This window comes from Phodopus roborovskii, unplaced genomic scaffold (genome assembly GCF_943737965.1).
Source record: "Phodopus roborovskii unplaced genomic scaffold, PHOROB, whole genome shotgun sequence".
Lineage (NCBI taxonomy): Eukaryota > Metazoa > Chordata > Mammalia > Rodentia > Cricetidae > Phodopus > Phodopus roborovskii.
Genome location: NW_026126448.1, coordinates 8,695,169 through 8,715,483, shown reverse-complemented (window position 1 = coordinate 8,715,483; position 20,315 = coordinate 8,695,169). Strand labels below are relative to the sequence as shown.

At 50.7% G+C, this 20,315-nt stretch overlaps 1 protein-coding gene across 1 annotated transcript; it reads left to right on the top strand.

The window, feature by feature from the left end:
• Nucleotides 1-212: 212 nt before the first annotated feature.
• On the top strand, nt 213-19,561 carry Tie1 (tyrosine kinase with immunoglobulin like and EGF like domains 1). Its single transcript, XM_051188629.1, has 23 exons — nt 213-367; nt 3,390-3,707; nt 3,788-3,898; nt 5,167-5,322; nt 5,466-5,597; nt 5,720-5,860; nt 6,051-6,179; nt 6,965-7,110; nt 7,341-7,485; nt 9,500-9,658; nt 9,825-9,962; nt 10,163-10,453; nt 10,871-11,161; nt 11,429-11,619; nt 13,881-14,091; nt 14,231-14,341; nt 14,548-14,738; nt 15,772-15,885; nt 16,002-16,072; nt 17,684-17,724; nt 17,804-17,900; nt 18,021-18,120; nt 18,969-19,561. The coding sequence occupies exons 1-23, from the start codon at nt 310-312 to the stop codon at nt 19,038-19,040; spliced, it is 3,414 nt and encodes a 1,137-aa protein (XP_051044586.1). The 5' UTR covers nt 213-309; the 3' UTR covers nt 19,041-19,561.
• The last annotated feature ends 754 nt before the right edge of the window (nt 19,562-20,315 follow it).

The following is a 20,315-nucleotide window of genomic DNA, read 5'->3' as shown; positions in this document are numbered from 1 at the left end:
TGGGAGAAATCAGTACAACCAGCCCCAGGTCTATCCTTGTCATCACACACCTCAAGTGGCCCTCTTTCAGGGACTTCCAAGACACACCCATCTCCAGGCTTGTGGGGGCTGGATTTGGGAGGACTATAGGCTGGGAAGCAGGACAAGCCTTCCCACCCATCTCCCCTACCACCCCTCCCACCCCAGCCATCATTTCCTTTTCCTCTCCAGTGCCGAGGCACACTAAGCAGAACAGGCTGAGCATCCACACCCGCAGCAACTGACCCCAGGCCCAGCTGGCCTTGGCTGGCCCGGGTTAGCCTCCGGAGTATGGTGTGGTGGGAGTCCCCTTTCCTGCTCCCCATTCTCTTCTTGGCCTCTCATGTTGGTAAGTCTGCCCTGGGTGCCTCCCCAACCCCTGATTTCCAGGCCTTTGCTCTCCCAAGAAACCCTAACATAGCATAGCAATGGACCTCACTACATGGTGGCTGCCATGTGTTGGGGGAGGGGAAATAGTTATTGTTTAATGGGTGTAGCATATCAGCTTGATGAGATGAAAGAAGTTATGGAGTTGGGTGTAGTGGCGTACTCCTTTAATGCCAGCACCTGAAAGGCCAGCCTGGATTACACAGTGAACTCCATGTTAATTACATAGAGACATAGTGAGACCCTATGTCAAAAAAAAAAAAAAAAAAAAACAGCTGTGGAAATAGGTGGTGATGTTTATACAATATTATAAATGTATTTACTAACACTGAACTGAATGTTTACAAATGGTTCTAAAGGCAAATTCTAGGGTATATGTATTTTAATGCAATTTGAAAATTGGAGAGAAAAATATAAACTGTCATCATCATCACTATCATCATCATCATGATTTTGATCCACCAAAAAAATGAGATCAGGGTGGGGAAAACTCTGGTAGGTGCTGGAAACTACTGCCTGTGTATGGAGAGGGCAAAAGACAAACATTGTTTTGGACTCCAGAAGTAACTCTGTTGTGCTTATTCAATAATTCTTGGTCAGCTTGGCACAGTGACTTTAATCACAGCACCTAGGAGGCAGAGGCAGGTGGATCTCTATGGGTTTGAGGACAGCCTGGTCTACATAGACAGACCCTGTCTGTCTCAAAATAATAATAATAATGATGATGATATCAAATATTTTATTTAGCACCAAATGGTTCTATTATCTTGGTGTCTGGAGACTCCCAAACCTATTCAGTGGAAATTAAATGATGCTGGCCTCTTGAGTGGATATGTTTGCTGTTTAAATGGGGTTGTGTGTAGTAGGCTTGGAAGTTTTCTTGGAAGGAGAAGGTTTCTGAAAATGGGTGATGGATTCTTTCAGTCTGCTGAACAGAGACTGAAAGCCAGAGGCTGCCTTTGAGTTATTCACAGTCTAGTGGGAAGCACAGGCCAGTGATAAGGGCCAAACAGAGACAGACATGGAGTTCTTGAAGAACACTGACAAGAGGGACAAGATGCAGCTTACTCTGCTCCCAGTAATAGGCCAAGAAAACAAGAAGGATTTGCTTCAGAGGGGTAGCCGCCAGAATAGTAAGTGCAAGCTTGGGAAGCATGGAAGTCCATAGGAAAAAAGGGCTCTGGAGGGAAAGCAGCTGGAGGCGCCAAGTGCGAGCCACAAGGATGCTCAGATCATATGCATCATCCTGAAGGTACCTGAGAGCCACGGGACATTGTAGGCAAGTGAGTCACAGGGTGTTTTTGAGTCTTGGCGGCATCACTTTGGAAAATGAGTTGGAAAAGAAGCTGTGGCTTCTGAAATGCTCCAAGTAAGTAAAGAGAAGGGCTGAACAAAAGTGGTATGGAAGACAGGGATGGCCAGCAAGGTTTAGGAAGAAAACTGTAAGTATATGTGCCAGACTGGGAGTAAGCAATCAGGATTTTAGATAGGGCAGCCTGGCTCTGCTAGTTTCTAACTGTATATGACCTTGGGCAAATTCTAAGCTTTTGTTTCCTGGTAATAAAATGGGAATAATAACACCCACCTCCCAGAACAGTCAGACCAGAAAGGAAGAGAACATCACTAACAAGCCCGATGCATAATTGACATCCAATAAACGTTAATTATTATGACAGTGGGAATATAAGATGACTCTGAAGTTAGTGTCTTAGGTAATGGGTGTTGTCTCTGAGTCAGGGAACTTGGGAGAGGTGAAGGCTTAGGAAACACGAATGCAAATGCATTTGGAGCTGAAAGGCCACACCAGAGATACTGACTCAGAGGTGACAGTTAAAGCCCTAAGAGTAGATAGATGAGCATGTTCAAGGAAGCCTGAGAATAATTATTACAGCAGAGAAAAATCATCTTCACTGGAAGCCACAAGGATGTCCCAGAGAAAGGGCATTTGGTATCTTCAAGGCGGCCGGTAAATGCCAGCTTCTTTTACTTATGATAGACTGCCAAAGACCATTAACTGATATGCTAAGTGGCATTTAAATTAATTGATTACTTGACAGTTAACATGCAGGAAAAGGACAGGGAAGGAGGGGCCGTGGAAGGGCTGGGGTCACAGGTCTGAGACAGGCTAATCAGGCACTCCCCTTTGGTCTTGCCCACTGTGGGGTACAAATTTTATGCTCCAGTTTACACTAGCCCTAAGCGGCCCATCTCCCCACACTACATTTCTCATTCCACGTGTTATTCAGGCTGTTTGCACATGAGATGGCCTCTCTCTACCCCTGACCTTTCTCCTCCTGTCCCTCCTCGCCCGTGTACCCTGCCTAAGCTTCAAAAGCCCTTGAGTGTTTTTCCTCTGGTGAAGCCCCTGTCTGCACTCCCTCCGGTTACCCCCCCCTCCCATGCTGGTTAGATGTTCCTCCTTCTACCCCAACACCTGCACCCTGGAGGGATATCTATGTCTGGTCCTCCAGCTTCCCCAGCCAGGACTAGACCCACCTGTGTCTGTGTCTCTCTGGGTCGGGCGTAGCTAGCAACTTCACTTCTGCCCCTACCCTACCTTTGACCCAAGCCAATCAAATAGTTCTCAATTGTTTAAGCAACAAGGAGGGTGCCTGAGTGGCTCTTCTAACCTGCACCTCCATGTGCAGGGACAAGTGGCTTAGGGGTAGCTGTGATGAAGACGATTCAGACAGGTGTCGGGCAGTGACCTGACAAGGACAAAGGGAAGGAGACAGAAGCATCAATCATCCCCTGTGAAAGCCCTGATGTCTAGGGCTTTTGTTTATGTTTCAGGATGAAGAGTTGTGAGAGCAAAGGGTGCACATGTGTGGAAGGGAAGGAAATGGGGTGGAAATCCCTGACAAAGTGAATTATTCAGAGGGCGCAGTGGAACATTAACACCAGAGTTACTGTTGGAGTTGCCGGCTTCTGGGGCTGCTGAGTTGGCAGGGCCCACCTTAGAGTCACTGTTGTTCCGTCCCAAGGTGCAGCTGTGGACTTGACGCTGCTGGCCAGCCTGCGCATCACGGACCCCCAGCACTTCTTCCTGACTTGCGTGTCTGGTGAGGCCGGGGCAGGGAGGGGCTCAGACGCCTGGGGCCCACCCCTGTTGCTGGAGAAGGATGACCGCATCGTACGCACCTTCCCACCCGGGCAGCCCCTGAATCTGGCACGCAATGGTTCACACCAGGTCACGCTGCGTGGCTTCTCCAAGCCCTCGGACTTGGTAGGCGTCTTCTCCTGCGTGGGTGGTGCCAGCACACGGCGCACTCGAGTTCTCTATGTGCACAACAGCCCCGGGGGTGAGTCTGGCCCGCCAGGAGGTGGAGTAACAGAGGGAGGACTACTGTCCTGAATCACTGACCTTACCTTTCACCCACAGCCCACCTGTTTCCAGACAAGGTCACTCACACTGTGAACAAAGGTGACACAGCTGTACTCTCTGCACGTGTGCACAAGGCCAAACAGACGGATGTGATATGGAAGAACAATGGTGAGGGGCATTTGATTGGACATGTAGACCCACAGTTCTGACAGCCAGGACCTCCATTGCCTGCCATATACTCAGTCTATCACCGTGACACACCTGTTGTCCTCTTGGCCAACCTCCAGGGTCTGTCCATGGGATGCACCTGACCCCATTTCATCTCTAGCTCTGAGGCACTCACCTCCTGTACTGGGAGGGCCAGGAGCCTTTGGCCAGCTACCTCTGAAGCACTATGTTAAGCCCTCACCTTTGACTCTCCCCTGTCACATGGCCCACCTAAGAAGAGCAGCGGTCCCCATGGGAAAGAAGACAGCTGATAACAAGTGCCCAGAACAGGCCAAGGGAAGTCTAGCCTCTCTCAGAGATGTGCCTTGTTCAGATCCTTGATGCCCAAGGCAGGCATGTGCTGGAGTCCACACAGATATGTGGGTTTCAGCTCTGTGCCTGCCCACTACCCTGTCCTTACCCACCCCAGGGAAGGACTCTTGTTTTCCTGAGTACCCCCCCCCCAATGCTTGCCTCAGCTCCATGTGCTGGCTGACTCTCGGGTACTTGGCTCCTAACTGAGAAGATCCTTTTCCTTGGACAGAGGACCAGGAATTGTAGAAGTGGGCATCGAGAGCTGAGTCTATGCAGCCTGTTTAGAGTTCTGAGCAATGACAAGAGAGGACCAGGCAGGGGTTGAACCATTGTCTAACAGTGTGGGTCCTTGAGGAGGCTCTCTAGCCCCAAAAGGCAAAAGAGACAGAGAAAGAAAAGGCATTTTAGGAGGCAAGGCTGACAAGAGCAAAGGCAGGAAGGGTCTGAGATGCCAGATGTTTCTAGAAGGCAAACAAGCATTTAGGAATTCAAGAATGTCAGGGGTCAGACAGGGTGTGGTGAGGTATGGGAGTGGAGGGCTGAGCAAAGGGCAAACTGGTGAAAACCCTGCTAAGGGACTGGAGTTCATCCTGGTGCAAGGGAGAGTTCCGAGGGCCTGCAAGAGTAGCAGAGTATGGAGCATCTCAGTGGGAAGGTGGCCAGATGGGGCTAGTGTGGAGGCAGAGAGCTCCTATAGACGGCACGAGGAAATGGCTGGATTAGTAGGGAGGTTCAGTGCATAAAGAGGGTACTCTCCTGCTTCCTGGCTTGAACACTTGTATCTGGTGGTTGCCTTTCCCCAAGTCTAATCAATGTGCACAGGCCACATTGGTGTGACCAGGGCAGAAGGAGGTAACACCAGCCCTTCATGTGATTCTGAGGACCCTGACCTAATTGTGTCCCCCCCCTCCCAGGATCCTACTTCCATACCCTAGACTGGCATGAGGCTCGTGATGGGCGGTTTCAACTGCAGCTCCAAAATGTGCAGCCACCATCCAGTGGCATCTACAGTGCCACCTACCTAGAAGCCAGCCCCCTGGGCAGTGCCTTCTTTCGGCTCATCGTGCGGGGTGAGGAGCAGAAGACAGAGGTTGTGGGCGGTATGGGAGGCTGTGAGCCTTATATGTACTTCCTTTGGGACTCAGGATCCATGACGGCCCCAGAGCTATGGACAGGTAGGTGAAGTACAGCTACTGAAAACACTTTCTTCCAGGCTGTGGGGCTGGACGCTGGGGGCCAGGGTGTGGCAAGGATTGCCCAGGCTGCCTGCATGGCGGTGTCTGTCATGACCATGATGGCGAATGTGTGTGCCCCCCAGGATTCACTGGTACCCGCTGTGAGCAGGGTAAGTAGAACTAGGATCTAGGTAGAAGAAGTTACCTGACTGGGAGAAGGTTCTGAAACCATGGGGATGAAGCTTTGAGTATGAAGCCTGATACAGTGTGTATACTAGCTCCTTATTTCCAGCCTGCAGAGAGGGTCGTTTTGGGCAGCGCTGCCAGGGACAGTGCCCAGGCTCATCAGGCTGCCGGGGCCTCACTTTCTGTCTCCCGGATCCCTATGGCTGTTCTTGTGGATCTGGCTGGAGGGGAAGCCAGTGCCAGGAAGGTATGGACCAAGCCACCTCCTGTGGGTGTGTGTGCCAGACCCTTCTCTATGACCCCGACCTAAACACAAAGCCCTCCGATCCCCTACCAGTGCCTCCCACCACAACACCAGTCTGCTGGACAGCTTGTGCCTCCTCTGTAACCTGCTGGGCCTGACCTACCCAGTTTAACTACACCTCCTCTATTCCCAGCATGCGCCCCTGGTCATTTTGGGGCTGATTGTCGCCTCCAGTGCCAGTGTCAAAATGGTGGCACTTGTGACCGGTTCAGCGGCTGTGTCTGCCCCTCTGGATGGCATGGAGTACACTGTGAGAAGTCAGGTATACGCCACTGAGACCCCTCAAGACAGGTGGCCCTTCATCAAACACATCTCTCTGCTCTTTCTTTTGTTGGTTGGTGGTGCCCAAGTCCTTCCCTCGGGGATGCCCACATTGGGAAGATTGGTAGCCTCGGTTATATAGGAGCTAGAGGAGACCCTGACCAGTGAGAGTCTTTTGGGGAGGAGTCAAGCTCTGAAACTGATTGTGGAAGACACAAGAGATGACTGGGGAAGGATCTGGAGAAAGGCCAGAGTTGAGGCCCTGCTGTGTACCAGGACAAAGAAGTAGGGGTCGAGGGGAGTGGTCAGAAGGATCAAGTGATGGGGCCTTTGACTATAAGCCAAGGGTTGCTACTTAATGTGAGGAGCCGAATAGAAATTGTTGAAGGGTGTATGTGATAGTCAGACTTGTATTTGAGGAAGAACCTCTCATTGTGGGTGGAGTACAAAAGCCAAGGGCCAGAAGTGAAGGAGTTGGTGGGCATAATGGCTCATACCTATAATCTCAGCACTGGGGAGGCTGAGACAAGAGACTTGTCTGGAGTTCAGGGCCAACCTGTGCTACAAAGTGAGTTTCAGGCAACCTAGGCTACAGCATAGGGCAGTGAGAAAGAGAGAGGAGGAGTGGAGGAGAGGAAGGGAGAGAGGAAGGGAGAGAGGGAAGAAAGGAGCAGCAATTTGGTGGTCATGTGGCTACCTTGGGATCATTCAGAATGGCTGCCATCTATCTATCTATCTATCTATTTATCTATCTATCATCTATCTATCTATCATCTATCTATCTAGACCGGATCCCCCAGATCCTCAATGTGGCCACCGAGCTGGAGTTCAACTTAGGGACAAGGCCTCGGCTCAACTGTGCAGCTGCAGGGAATCCCTTTCCAGTACGGGGCAGCATGGAGCTCCGCAAGCCAGATGGCACCATGCTCCTGGTCAGTCCCAGTCACTCCACCCCCCTGTCAGCTCCCCCATCTCACCAGCTCAACAGTTCATTCCTTGGGCCCCTAACCCCCTCAGAACTGAAAGGCCTGCCATGGCTCAAATGGGGTACGCTAACTGGTGAGGGGATATCATTGGGCCTGTGTTCCAGCAATAGTCAGTTCCATATTTCATGGAGCATACATTTTTCCATTGACTGTCTCCCTCATCTCTTGTCTCTTAGTCTACCAAGGCCATTGTGGAGCCAGACAGGACCACAGCTGAGTTTGAGGTGCCCCATCTGACTCTTGGGGACAGTGGGTTCTGGGAATGCCGTGTATCCACATCCGGTGGCCAAGATAGCCGGCGCTTCAAGGTCAATGTCAAAGGTTAGTGGTGTTCTAAGGCTCTGGAGGATGGATGGTATTCAGGGTAGGCAGGACCGGATGCTGCTCAGGCTGGGAATCCTAGAAGGAAAGACAAGGGCTTCAGAAGGCAAAGCTCAGCCCCAAGCAAGGAGGGCTGGTGGCCAATCAATGTCAAAGCTGGAACCCAGCTTGGTCCCACCAAGTCCCACCTGGAAAAGACATCAGAAACTGGGGATATCCCCCAGCCTCATCCTGCCTCCCGAATACATGTGTGCTGTTCACCACTGTACCCAGGGTCCCTTTAACTCCCCCTCTGGGATTCTACTCTTTTATTTAGAGTCACCTCACATGGACACATAGGGACAGCAGATAGGCAAATCTGTTTTGTTATTCAAAACAGTCTGTTGGGTGAATGAAGGCAACACCAAGCACTCGGAGCAAAGCGCAGAGCACCCTCTCCATGGACTAGGCAGTTTTCACTTCAGCGCCGTAAGCCTGGGCAGCCCAGTACCCCAGGCCCTGCTGTCCTTCTGCTTCCCCTGTTGTCTGTTCTCCTCTCTCCTCTCCTCTCCCCCTCTCTCCTCCTTTCCTGTGCTCCCCAGTCCCTCACCACCCCTATCCTATTACCCCACCCACCAGGCCCCATTTTTCTCTTCTTATGCTTTTATCAGGTCTTTGGCTCCAGCCCTCCACTCAACTTGGATTCCAAGCCACTGTGTAAATGGGGTCGGGCTGCTTAGGAGGACTGAACTAGATAATGCACTTAAGTAGTTAGCACAATAGTTGGCAGAGGTACGCTCGATATAGAGGACAAATGCTGTTATCTAAGATGGCACCTAGTGCCAACCCTTCTCTGGCAGTAGCACTGAGTTCTGCAGTCAGGAGCCCTCTCCTGATGCCAGCCCTGCATAGTGGACCTCCATAAATAAGGTGAGGCATCTTCTGTGAGGTTCCAGAAGCTGATGCAGAAGTTCTTGGGTGTGTGATTCAGGGGCCCACTGTGTAGCAGCCACTTTGCCTGGACTCAGGGGGCTCCTTAGGATCCAAACTAAACACTCACCTCCCCCACATCTATGCCTGCCCCTGACAGACTGTTCCAGCTGATACTCCTTGACCTGCATCTTCCACACCCCTCAGCCTCCCTCCCCCTCTCCTTTCTTTTCTTTTATACCTTCCAGCATTGACTTTCTAGAAAGTCAGTCTTGAAGAAGCCAAGGAACCTGTTTACTCATTAATGCAATAATCTAGCCAGGCAGTGGTAGTGCACACCTTTAATCCCAGCATTCTGGAGCCAGAGGCAGGAGGATCTCTGTGAATTTGAGGCCAGCCTGGTCTATAGTGTAGCCAGGACAGCCAAGGCTACAGAGAAACCCTGACTCAATAAAATCATCATCATCATCATCATCATCATCATCATCATCATCATCTAGAGAGAAAAACTCAGGCCAGAATAGGGGTGGTAACTGTAGAGAAAGCCAGGCAGAAACACAAATATTACTTTAGTGTAGAATTGATTGATATGAGGTAGCCTGATCAAACAGATCTAATTTTAATTCTCCTAGCTGTGTGTCTGTCCTTAGTTGTACAATGTCTCTGACCCTCAATTTTTTTCATTCATGACCCAGGGGCCATGAGAATTAGCAGTTACACATGACAAACATCAAGTTTGGAAAGGGGCCTCATAATTGGCATGTTTTGTCTTTAAAATAAATCAACAGATTGGTGATTGATGAAGGGAAGGAAGATAGCCTAAGTGGTCCCTGCCTTGCATCCAAGCCTCCCTCTATTCAAAAATGCAAGGACAGAGGGCTGTTTCCCAGCCTCCATCTGGCCATGTCACACCCTCACTTAGCATCTTCTGAGACACACCTACGTCCTTATAGTCAAGTTACCCAGAGACCAGAACTGCTTTCTCTGAACCTTGGCCATCCCAGTTGTCTGTTGAAGTTGATCTCCCCCCATCAAACTAAATAATCTTCAGATCCCAGAGCACTCCCTTCTTCCTGGACCCTGAATCCTCCCAGTTTTTTGGCAGTACCCCCAATACCTCTGACTGCTCCTCGGCTCCTGGCCAAGCAGAGCCGTCAGCTTGTGGTCTCCCCGTTGGTCTCCTTTGGTGGAGATGGACCCATCGCCTCTGTCCGCCTGCACTACCGGCCCCAGGACAGTATGATTGACTGGTCTGCTATTGTGGGTGAGTGGGACTGAGTTAGGGGGTGGGCTGGGGTGTAATAGTGAGGGGATAGTGTGTAAAGAGAGGGAGGAAGGAGCGGTACAAAAAGAAGAGGGAGCTGAGTGGCAGTGGTGGCTTCGGGACATGGTTGGGACCGAGTGATGTGCATGGTACACCTCCCCCCTAGTGGATCCCAGTGAGAATGTGACATTAATGAACCTGAAGCCAAAGACAGGATACAGTGTCTGTGTGCAGCTGAGCCGGCCAGGGGAAGGAGGAGAGGGCCCCTGGGGGCCTCCTATTCTTATGACTACTGACTGTCCTGGTAAGAAGCCAAGAGTCTCCCCTTCCTATTCCCCCAGGGTTCACTGCCATGCCTGCTCAGAATATATCCTGGTCCACCCCCAAAGACCCCTGCCTTTCCCACTGGAGGTTGTCCCAGCCCTGCCCACTGGGGGTTATTATCCTGTTTAGTCCCCAAGGACCCATTGGATGATTCTGATCCCTCCTGACCTCTGGCCACAGAGCCTTTGCTGCAGCCATGGCTAGAGGGCTGGCACGTGGAGGGTCCTGACAGGCTACGAGTGAGCTGGTCCTTACCCTCGGTGCCACTGCCGGGTGATGGTTTCCTGCTGCGCCTGTGGGACAGGGCCCGGGGACAGGAGAGGCGGGAGAACATCTCCTCCCCGCAGGCCCGCACTGCCCTCCTGACTGGACTCACGCCTGGCACCCACTACCAGCTGGATGTGCGGCTGTATCACTGCACCCTCCTGGGACCTGCCTCACCCCCTGCTCACGTGCTTCTCCCTCCCAGCGGTAGGCCCACTGTGGAGATGATGGGCTAGGGGTGAGGGAGGTTACAAGAGACAGGACGGACATGGAGAGAGCCCAGGATGCACGGGGAAGGGAGAAGATGCCGGGAGGACATGGGTCACCAGGAGCATGTGGGGTGGGGATATATGAGGAAATTATGGTTCATGTGAAGAACAGGACTGGAGGGAGGCGGGGGACCTAAGCTACTGAGGACATGGAGAGGAGCTGGGATGCAAGGTGACTAAAGAAAGGAGCAGCTTGGAGGAACCTGGGGTTGGAGGTGAGCCCAGCCAGGGGAAGGTAACGCTTGTCTCCTATGCTGGGATCCACAAAGAAGAGTCATTGCTGGAGCAAATGCTGACCCCACAGCTAAATAGCCTCATCCAACCTGCCCCTTCCATCCCACTCTTACCTCCCCAGGGCCCCCAGCTCCCCGGCACCTCCATGCCCAGGCCCTCTCAGACTCTGAGATCCAGCTGACATGGCAGCATCCTGAAGCCCCGTCTGGCCCCATATCCAAGTACATTGTAGAGATTCAGGTGGCCGGGGGCTCAGGAGACCCAAAGTGGATGGATGTAGACAGGCCCGAGGAGACAAGCACCATCGTCCGTGGCCTCAATGCCAGCACACGCTACCTGTTCCGTGTACGGGCCAGTGTGCAGGGTCTCGGCGACTGGAGCAACACAGTAGAAGAGGCCACTCTGGGCAATGGTGAGAGAATGGGCCCTGCAGGATGCCTAGGCCCCGGGAATGTACTCTGCATGTGCCCCTCCACCTTACCTCCAACCCTGGAGCTAAGGCATCACAGGCCCTGACTTTCCTATCTCAGAAACTACTCTGGTTGCTTCCCCAAGCCCTGAACTGTAGTCATCCATGATGCCTCCTCATAGTGTGGTACCAGGATCTTCACCCTCTTCCTCTGTGGGATCCCATGGTGGCTTCGGGCCATCTCCACAGTCTGTCCTTCATTGTGTCTAGGGCTGCAGAGTGAGGGCCCAGCCCAAGAGAGCCGGGCAGCTGAAGAGGGCCTGGATCAACAGCTGGCCCTGGCTGTGGTGGGCTCCATCTCTGCCACCTGCCTCACTATCCTGGCTGCACTTTTAGCCTTGGTGTGCATCCGAAGAAGCTGCCTGCATCGGAGACGCACCTTCACCTACCAGTCAGGATCGGTCAGTGTCCTGTACCCACTGGGTACATGATACTATCTAATGTGTGTGTTTGTTCCCACATACATGGAAGTACGTGTGGGTGTGCACAAGCCTGTTCATACCACAAGTTTAAAGCTCAGTCAGTGACCTTTTAGGTTACAAAATAGAACCTCTTTATTTTTATTTTTTATAACTTAGCTCATGATCTCTTTCATATTATTGGTTGACTAATTAGTGGTCTCAGATAAAAAGGACAGTTCGTCCATATTTCACCAGGTCTCATTCCAGACTTGGAAGCCACCATTAGAAATTGTCTTTTTCACTTACTCACCCCCTGAGGATACTATCAGCCCAGATCACTGGCAATATCCTGAAGGAGCAACTAGGGCCCATGCTGGCCTCTGTCCTCATAGGCCCTCCCTTACTTGGGAACCAGCTTCTTATCTATACACTTCTGTGGTCAGTGTTCTGATTCCTGCTGGCTGTGAGCTCTCATCCAAGCCTTCGCTCTTTTATTCTTTTTTCTTCTTCTTTATGTAGACCAGGCTGGCCTCAAATTCACAGAGATCTGCCTGTCTCCGCCTCCTGAGTGCTGGGATTAAAGGTGTGTACCACCAGGCAAGCCCCAGCCTATATTCTTGGAAGCTTCAGAGCCTCCTTTGGGAAACTGTTCACCTGTGCTTACCCATGCCCCTTGAAGGGCAGCAGTATGTGGCCATGCCCTTCACATAGCTAGTCTTTGACCCTCTAGAAGTGTGCAAGGCCTGCAGCCTCACTCCTGGAGGAGTGTTCTGGATTTTAGTCCTCTTACAGGCCATGCCCTCTGGCCCCCCAGACCTATACAGACATGGGATGGGGAGGAGCTGCTGACATCTTACCCTATGGTGTCATGTCTACCCATCCTGGTGGTCCCATCTCCTCTGAGAACTTCCCACTGTTGTCATTTAGAATCAGAACTATATTGTTAGTCCTTTCTGCTTGGGTTCTTGCTATTTAGTCATTTAAAAGAAATTCAGGGCATTACCAAAAATGACAGAAAGAAAGGAAGAGACACTTCTCTCTCTCTCTCTAGGGCTAACTCTTGTATAGAAAGTCCAGTGTTCAATGCCGGTGTCTGCTGTGCCTTTAAAAGTGCCATCCAGACTCCAGAGATTCAACTGGCTTCTTTGTGTGAGCTGTGTTGACCTTGCCTCTGAGGTCAGTGCACACAGAAAGCCATCAATGCCAAGGGAGGCAGGAAAAGAGTAGCAGGGCCAGATTCTGAGGCAAGCAGTGAGAAGGCGGCCTTTAGTGTACATACGATCACTGTGTGCCTGCACACAGATACTCATGCTCATAGATGTGCCCTGTAGCGGTGTAGATGTGCATCCCGTGTATGTATGCATGTGTCCCTGTGCTGGCACATCCTCAGACCCTCATGTGTATGTGTATCTCTGAACGGAGGCACCTGCATATGATGTAGCCACAGAACACACATGTTTATTCTAATATGTGCCTCAGCTGCACATGTGTCCCCAGCACTTACCCCTCAAACTGGGCATCAGTTCACATAGGAAGTTCACGGCAGGGTCCATCTGGATCTTGCTTCAGGTTCTCATACTGCAGTTCCTTGCTCCTCTTCAGCTGCTGCCTTTTCCTTACATCGACCCTGTCCAGCATAGTCCTGCTTAGTAGAGGAGGCTGGACAGTCCTCTTTGTTAGAGTCCTTGAGTCCTGGCCTGGGATTAGAACTGTGTCTAGACCAAGTAGAGGAAAGATCATCTCTGCTTCTCCTACTGTGAAGAAGAAAATCTGTCCACATGCTCCCTATAGCTCAGGGCCTACCGTGTAATGAACACTCAAGAAATTTGCCCCCGGTGGTGTAAGTAAATGAACAAATAAAGTCTAGTTGTGGGGTTTGCACAATAATGGGAAGCTTACTCTTTCCCACTACATCTCATTGCAATTCTGCTTAAATATTAGAATGTCTTTGGTCCATTGACCTATCCATGATTTGGCAATTTACCTGCAAGTTCTGGGTTCCACCTTGTAGCAAACCCCACACACTAGACCCCCAGGCGGATGCCTCCCCCAGGCGGATGCCTCTGTACTTGTCTTCTCAGACATCTGTCTACCCGACATGCACCTGTGGCTATGTCATCTGTGATTCTGTGCACTGCCTCTGTAGGTGTGGCTCTGTCCATCCATCTAACCTCTGACACTCTCTGGATGCCTCTTTGATCTTCCTTTTGCCCCCACATCTCTTGTGCGGACTGGCTGACTATTCATCCCATCCCATGAAGGGTGAAGAGACAATCCTGCAGTTCAGCTCAGGAACCTTGACATTGACCCGGAGGCCAAAGCCACAGCCTGAGCCCCTGAGTTACCCTGTGCTGGAGTGGGAGGACATCACCTTTGAGGACCTCATCGGGGAGGGGAACTTCGGACAAGTTATCAGGGCCATGATCAAGAAGGACGGGCTCAAGATGAATGCAGCCATCAAGATGCTAAAAGGTCCTTGGATGTGACTCCACACCCCAGCCTTTTTTTTCTTCCTTTATCCCACAAACATCAGTCTACCTAGCTCGCACCAGCAACTGACCCCTTCCCAGAGTTATCCATGGCAAAAGTTGACGCCAATTTCTTTACACAGAGTACGCTTCTGAAAATGACCACCGCGACTTTGCAGGGGAACTGGAAGTTCTATGCAAACTAGGACACCACCCTAATATCATCAACCTCTTGGGGGCCTGTGAGAACAGAGGTGAGCCCCTAGTTCATGGCCTGTTCCTTCCAGACCTCTGTCATTAGCCATTACCTACTACATTAGTGGCTTCAGGGCATCCCTAGGTGCCGCACTCATCACAGGATTTTCCTGTATGCCGCAGGCTGTCTCTTACGACCAGGTACTGCTGGTAACAGCACGTGGCCTGTATCTAAACCAAGACCATGTGTCTCCTTACCTCCCAGGTTACTTGTACATTGCTATCGAATATGCCCCCTATGGAAACCTGCTAGATTTCCTGAGAAAGAGCAGGGTCCTGGAGACTGATCCAGCATTTGCTCGAGAGCACGGGACAGCCTCCACCCTCAGCTCCCGGCAGCTGCTGCGCTTTGCCAGTGATGCAGCCAATGGCATGCAGTACCTAAGTGAGAAACAGGTGTGTGTGAGTGAGTGGGGTGGGAGACAGTAGAGAGAGGGGAGGCCTTTGCACAGACTGGCCAGGCGCTCAATCAGCAGGCTCTAATTGGGTATGGGAGGTACGGACAGTGAGAAGGAGGGACACAGCCCTAGGTTCAGGCCCTGGTGCTGAGTGACTGTAAACGTTACAAGGAGGGAGGAGAGGACAGGAGGCAGATAGGGAGAAGGTGCTGGATTTTGAAGTCCCTGAGAGATGTTCTCAGTGGGAGCGTTGAACAAGCAAGCTGTAGATACCAAACTAGCACTCAAGAGACAGGCCTTGGATGGAGACAATGTGGGGGCTGCCATTTCAGCACAGTGACTCCAACAGGGAGGAGGTGTCGATCCACTGAAGAGGGTAGGGTGGGCTCCCAAATGAGATGGGAGAGGGGACAACAGTCAGAAGGGCACTCCAGCCTGAACAAAGGCATTTTGCTGGCAGCAAAATTTTGAGTCTGAAGGAGAGGGGCATCAAGGCTGATGAACAACATGTCTGAGGAGGACAGAGGGCTAAGGGGGGAACCTGGGACATGGAAGCCACGTATGGACCTTCATCAACAGGGGAGAGGGGACAGACAGTGGGGGAAATGGGACAGAAGGCATTGAAGAGGAAAGGTAGGATGGGGTAAGGCCTGGGATCCCAGCTCTTGGAAGACAGAGGTAGGAGGATCAAGTACGTAATAAGAACCAGACCAACCAAGACCACATAGCAAGACTGTTTCAAAAGATGATGGGAAGGGGTGGGAGAAGAGAAAAGGAAGCACAGGAGGTGGGGTGGAGGAAAGGACAGTAAAACAATCACCACTGCCCCAGAAAGAGGGATACTATCCGCACTCGATTGTGGCCCAAGTCAGAGGAAGACATGCATGAGAGCCAGTGTTGACTTTTCTCAGACCCTTATCAGGTGATCCGTGGCTGAGGCATATATGGGTGGGAAGACTTGGAGGCCCCTACTGGCCAAATGCTCCTGGCCCTTCATCCCTCTATTCCCTGACTTCTGACATTGCCTGCAGTTCATCCACAGAGACCTGGCTGCCCGAAATGTACTGGTTGGAGAGAACCTGGCCTCCAAGATTGCAGACTTCGGCCTTTCTCGGGGAGAGGAAGTGTACGTGAAGAAGACAATGGCAAGTCTCATTCAGCCTTTCCCTCTTAGGCCCATGCCGGTGACCTGCCCCTCAAGCCCCTCAAATAACCCATAACCCGTTCTTCCACCCTGGCCCTCTGACCTTTTCCCTCACAGGGCCGCCTCCCTGTGCGCTGGATGGCCATTGAATCTCTCAACTACAGTGTCTACACTACCAAGAGTGATGTGTGAGTATGGTCAGAGGTAGGAAGGGGCAGGGAGCTTGGCTCCCAAGGACACCCAAACATTGACTAGATCTTAGCAATGTCTTGGGTTATTGAAGGCACAATTTGGGAATCAACAGGTAGAATCCAGGTGTGCGACCAATGAGTTCCAAGGGTGCTTTGGAAGTTTCTGCTCTTAGAAGGAAGTTAGGAGGCCTCCTAAGCCCTGGAACGATTTTGGTCTTGGAAGTGACTTTAATGGTAGGAGTGGGGTAGGGAATATCTAGGATTTTCTTTGTGTAAGAAACCAATGAATTCCTCAATGAGATCCAGAAAAAACTGGGTAGTTACTAGGGTAGCAAGAGAGAGAGAATGCTCAAGGAACATGCCCATCTTCCTGTCTGAAGGGTAAGGCCATGGCCACCAGTACATGATCCTTCAGATCCCTCTGTGATGGACACACACATATACACACACCCTGCACACTCCATGACCATCTTAGCACACTTCCCACACATCATGACCATCTTAGCACACATCCCATCTCCAGGTATGTCCATCACAGTCTGAACCTGACCTGATAACCTTTCAGCCCTAAATGAGAGTTTAGAAGAAGGATTTGGATCCCTTTCAGACCTCAGTGTCCATCTGTAAAATTAGGATAGTAAAGCCTCAATCATGGGGCTGTTGTGAGTTACATAATTGGCATCTATGTTAGTTAATCAGTGCTCAACCATAGTAAGTACTCAATAAAAATGTCAGTTAGAAATATTCTCAATTTGGAGCTAGAGATGGTTCCATGGTTAAGAGCAGTGGGTGCTTTTCTAGAGGACCCGGATTTGATACCTAAGCCCCAGATGGCAGCTCACAACCATCTATAACTCAAATTCTCGGTTCTGTGTGTACTAGGGGTATACAGATTGTGCATACACATACACACAGGCAAAAAATTCATTCCCAAAACTAAATCTAAAAGTCATAATTTTGAAAAAAGAACCTCTTAAAAATGTTAGTTGTAAGGGTTGTATGGATGGCTCAGCAGGTAAAGTACCTGATGTGCAAACATGATGATTCCAGTTGAGATTTTTTTTTTCAGCACTCAAATAGAAAGAGGGGGGGAAGGAGGGAGAGGGAGGAGAGAAAATGGGACTACATGCAGCAAGTATTGTGATCCCAGCACTGGGGAGGCAGAGATAGGAGGAACCCTGGGGCTTGCTGGTCAGTCTATCACAATGAGCAAACTTCAGATTCAGTGAGATGAAACCATGCAAAAACTAAAGTGAAGAGCAATCAATTAAAGAGGCCCAGTGTCCACCTATGAACACACACTAGTATTCACACACATAGGCACTCATGGGTGCGTGTGCACGCACACACATGGGTGTTCTCACAGGCACACACACAGAAACAGACAGACAGATACAGAAATACACAAAATGTTACTATAATTAGTTGAGCCTGGGGATCAGGAGCTATGAAAGATCCATCTGCAGTGGAATAGGGACAGTAGGTGGCCAAGGCCAGATGCTAGCAGAGAAGACACATGCAGAACTGGGTGTGGCCACACAACTTGGTTATACAGAGATTAAACTATGTGTCTCCCACAAGTAACTAAGTGCACCCTTCTCATTTCAGCTGGTCCTTTGGGGTCCTCCTCTGGGAGATAGTGAGCCTTGGTAAGCCTACACCCAGTTCTCCAGAGCATCCCTCCCTACCTTGGGGCTCTGGACTGAGGGAGTCTTGTACTCTCTGCAGGAGGCACACCCTACTGTGGTATGACCTGTGCTGAACTCTACGAGAAGTTGCCTCAGGGCTACCGCATGGAGCAACCTCGAAACTGTGACGATGAAGTGTGAGTTCACTTCTGCTGGAGCTCTGAAAACTCAGCTCTGAGATGAGTGGCCTCGGCTTTGAACCTGTGAGCAGCCCCCAGCCAGTCCCCCACCTTACAGCACCCCACTCCCATCCACAGGTACGAGCTGATGAGGCAGTGCTGGCGAGATCGCCCCTATGAGCGCCCCCCCTTTGCCCAGATCGCACTACAGTTGGGCCGCATGCTAGAAGCCAGGAAGGTAAGAGGTTGGACAAGATGGGGATGGGCACCCTCCAAGCTCATGAGAGCACCATCTCATAGATGCCCCATATGAGAACACTATGTCTCCCACCCTCACACATTACCACAGCTGGGATGGACTCAGGATGCAGCCCACACTGGGTTTAGACACTAGGCCCATATATACTCTTTCTAGAACTGTTATTGATTAGCCTCAACAGCCTTCCTCCAAGCCATCGACCCATTTTCCCCTGGGACCCCTCTCCTCACCTGGTCCAGGGCCAGAGAAGATACCAAAAATGGAGGAGTGACTAAATGATACGGGAAGGGCTAAATAAATAAGTAGATTTAGTGATACAACAACCATATGAATAAACATAGCATAAAACAATAACTGAATCAAATAACCATGTAAATAGACAAATTACTAAATAAAAATGAAATAAGAAATACAGCAAAATGTGTAAACATAAACAGTTTTTTAGGTTTGTTTGGGTTTTTTGTTGTTGTTGTTGTTGTTGTTGGGTTTTTGGGGGCAGGTTGGTTTTATTTTTTATTTTTTTATTTTTTTCCCCCTGAGGATAGGGTTTCTTGGAGAACTCACTCTGTAGACCAGGCTGGCCTCAAACTCACAGGGAAGGGAGAAGGAAGTGTCTCATATACACAAGTCATCAAATCACCACCAACAACCTCATGAATGAGGAATAAGTGATTTTTTTTTTTTCTTTCTTTTTTCTTTTCTTTTCTTTTTACAGTGTCTCACTATGTAGCCTTGGTTGACCTGGAGCTTGTTGACCTGGCCAGGCTAACCTTGAACTCCCAGAGATCTGCCTGTTTCTGCTCCACTAAGATTTATTCTTCCCACAGGCCTATGTGAACATGTCGCTATTTGAGAACTTCACCTACGCGGGCATCGACGCCACAGCTGAGGAGGCCTGAGCGGCCCCGCCGCCAGAACCTGGCTCTGCTGGCCAGAGCAAACTCTTCCACATGTGACTTTGGGCCCTTCTAACCTCAGAACCAAGCTGTCTCAAGAAGGTCTTTTTTTGTTTTGCTTTTCGAGACAGTTTTTCTGTGTAGCCCTGGCTGCCCTGGCACTCACTCTGTAGACTAGGCTGGCCTTGAACTCAGAGATTCACCTGCCTCTGCCTCCCGAGTGCTGGGATTAAAGGCGTGCACCACCACTGATCAGGTCTTTTAACTCAAAGGAAAAAAGGAAAGATCCAAGAAGCATGGGCTGAGGGAAACAGGGTTTCACTCGTGGCAGCTGCTCCCAGAGCTACCCACCCATCGTATCTGTCCTCCCAGTTCATTTTGTTCCTCCACATATGTCCCCACACCCAAACCCCACTTCTGATCCTCCACCAAAAGCAAAATGTAAGCTACTAACAACACCCTGTTTAGTGCCCCCCCACACACTCTCTGCTTGTACTCAGAAAAATAAATACACTGAGAAGCGGTGTATGTCTGCATTTTACAGATGATGGTTGGTCCAAGGTGGGGAGAGTTAATCCCAAGAGCAAAAACTGGACTTCTGAGGAACTGAAGTGCTGTCCCGCAGCACTGCCCTTCGGGAGGGATGCTGGGTGCTCTGGAGGACCCATTGGCCACATGTACCACCAGTCCCCACCTCTACCCCAATCATATCACAATTTCCCCTTGTTCGCCTCCCTGCTTCCCAGCCTCCTCACCAGCATGTCTCCCTGCACCTCTGGGGAGTCAGCACAGCCTCCGAGTCTCTGCTGTGCCCAAACATAGTCCATGCCAGGACTAGCTGAAGCCCAGCTCAGCTTGAAGTGACACCCTAACCCAGACAGCTGGTGGCTGGACTCGTGGTCTTTAAACCCCTCTCACTCTTGGCTTCCAGGCAGTCTTCCCTGGCAGGTCATCAGCTTATAGCCAGCTAATTGTCCTAAAAGGAGGACGGCAGAGCCCCCTCCCAACTTCAGCCAGATGAGGTGGATTCCTTCGGACTGGTGCTGGGAGAGGTGTATCTCTCCTAGCTAGATGGGAGTCCCGCCCCTTACTCCCCACCTTTTTTTTTCCTTTGACTGCTCATAACTGTCTTCAGATGTCTAGATGTCTCTCCCACTGGTTCTTAGGAAACAAATGGATTTTTTTTCAATTAATCAAATGAACACCCCCCCTCCCTGCCAAAAAAAAAAAAAAAGGACATAAAGCTGGTATGACAGTGTGGTTAACAATACAGATGCC

Coding starts and splice junctions, on each gene's coding strand:
- Tie1 (XM_051188629.1), top strand. CDS start 310: ATGGTGTGGTGGGAGTCCCCTTTCCTGCTCCCCATTCTCTTCTTGGCC. Junction 368..3,389: donor CTTCTTGGCCTCTCATGTTG/GTAAGTCTGCCC, acceptor TTCCGTCCCAAG/GTGCAGCTGTGGACTTGACG. Junction 14,739..15,771: donor AGTACCTAAGTGAGAAACAG/GTGTGTGTGAGT, acceptor CATTGCCTGCAG/TTCATCCACAGAGACCTGGC.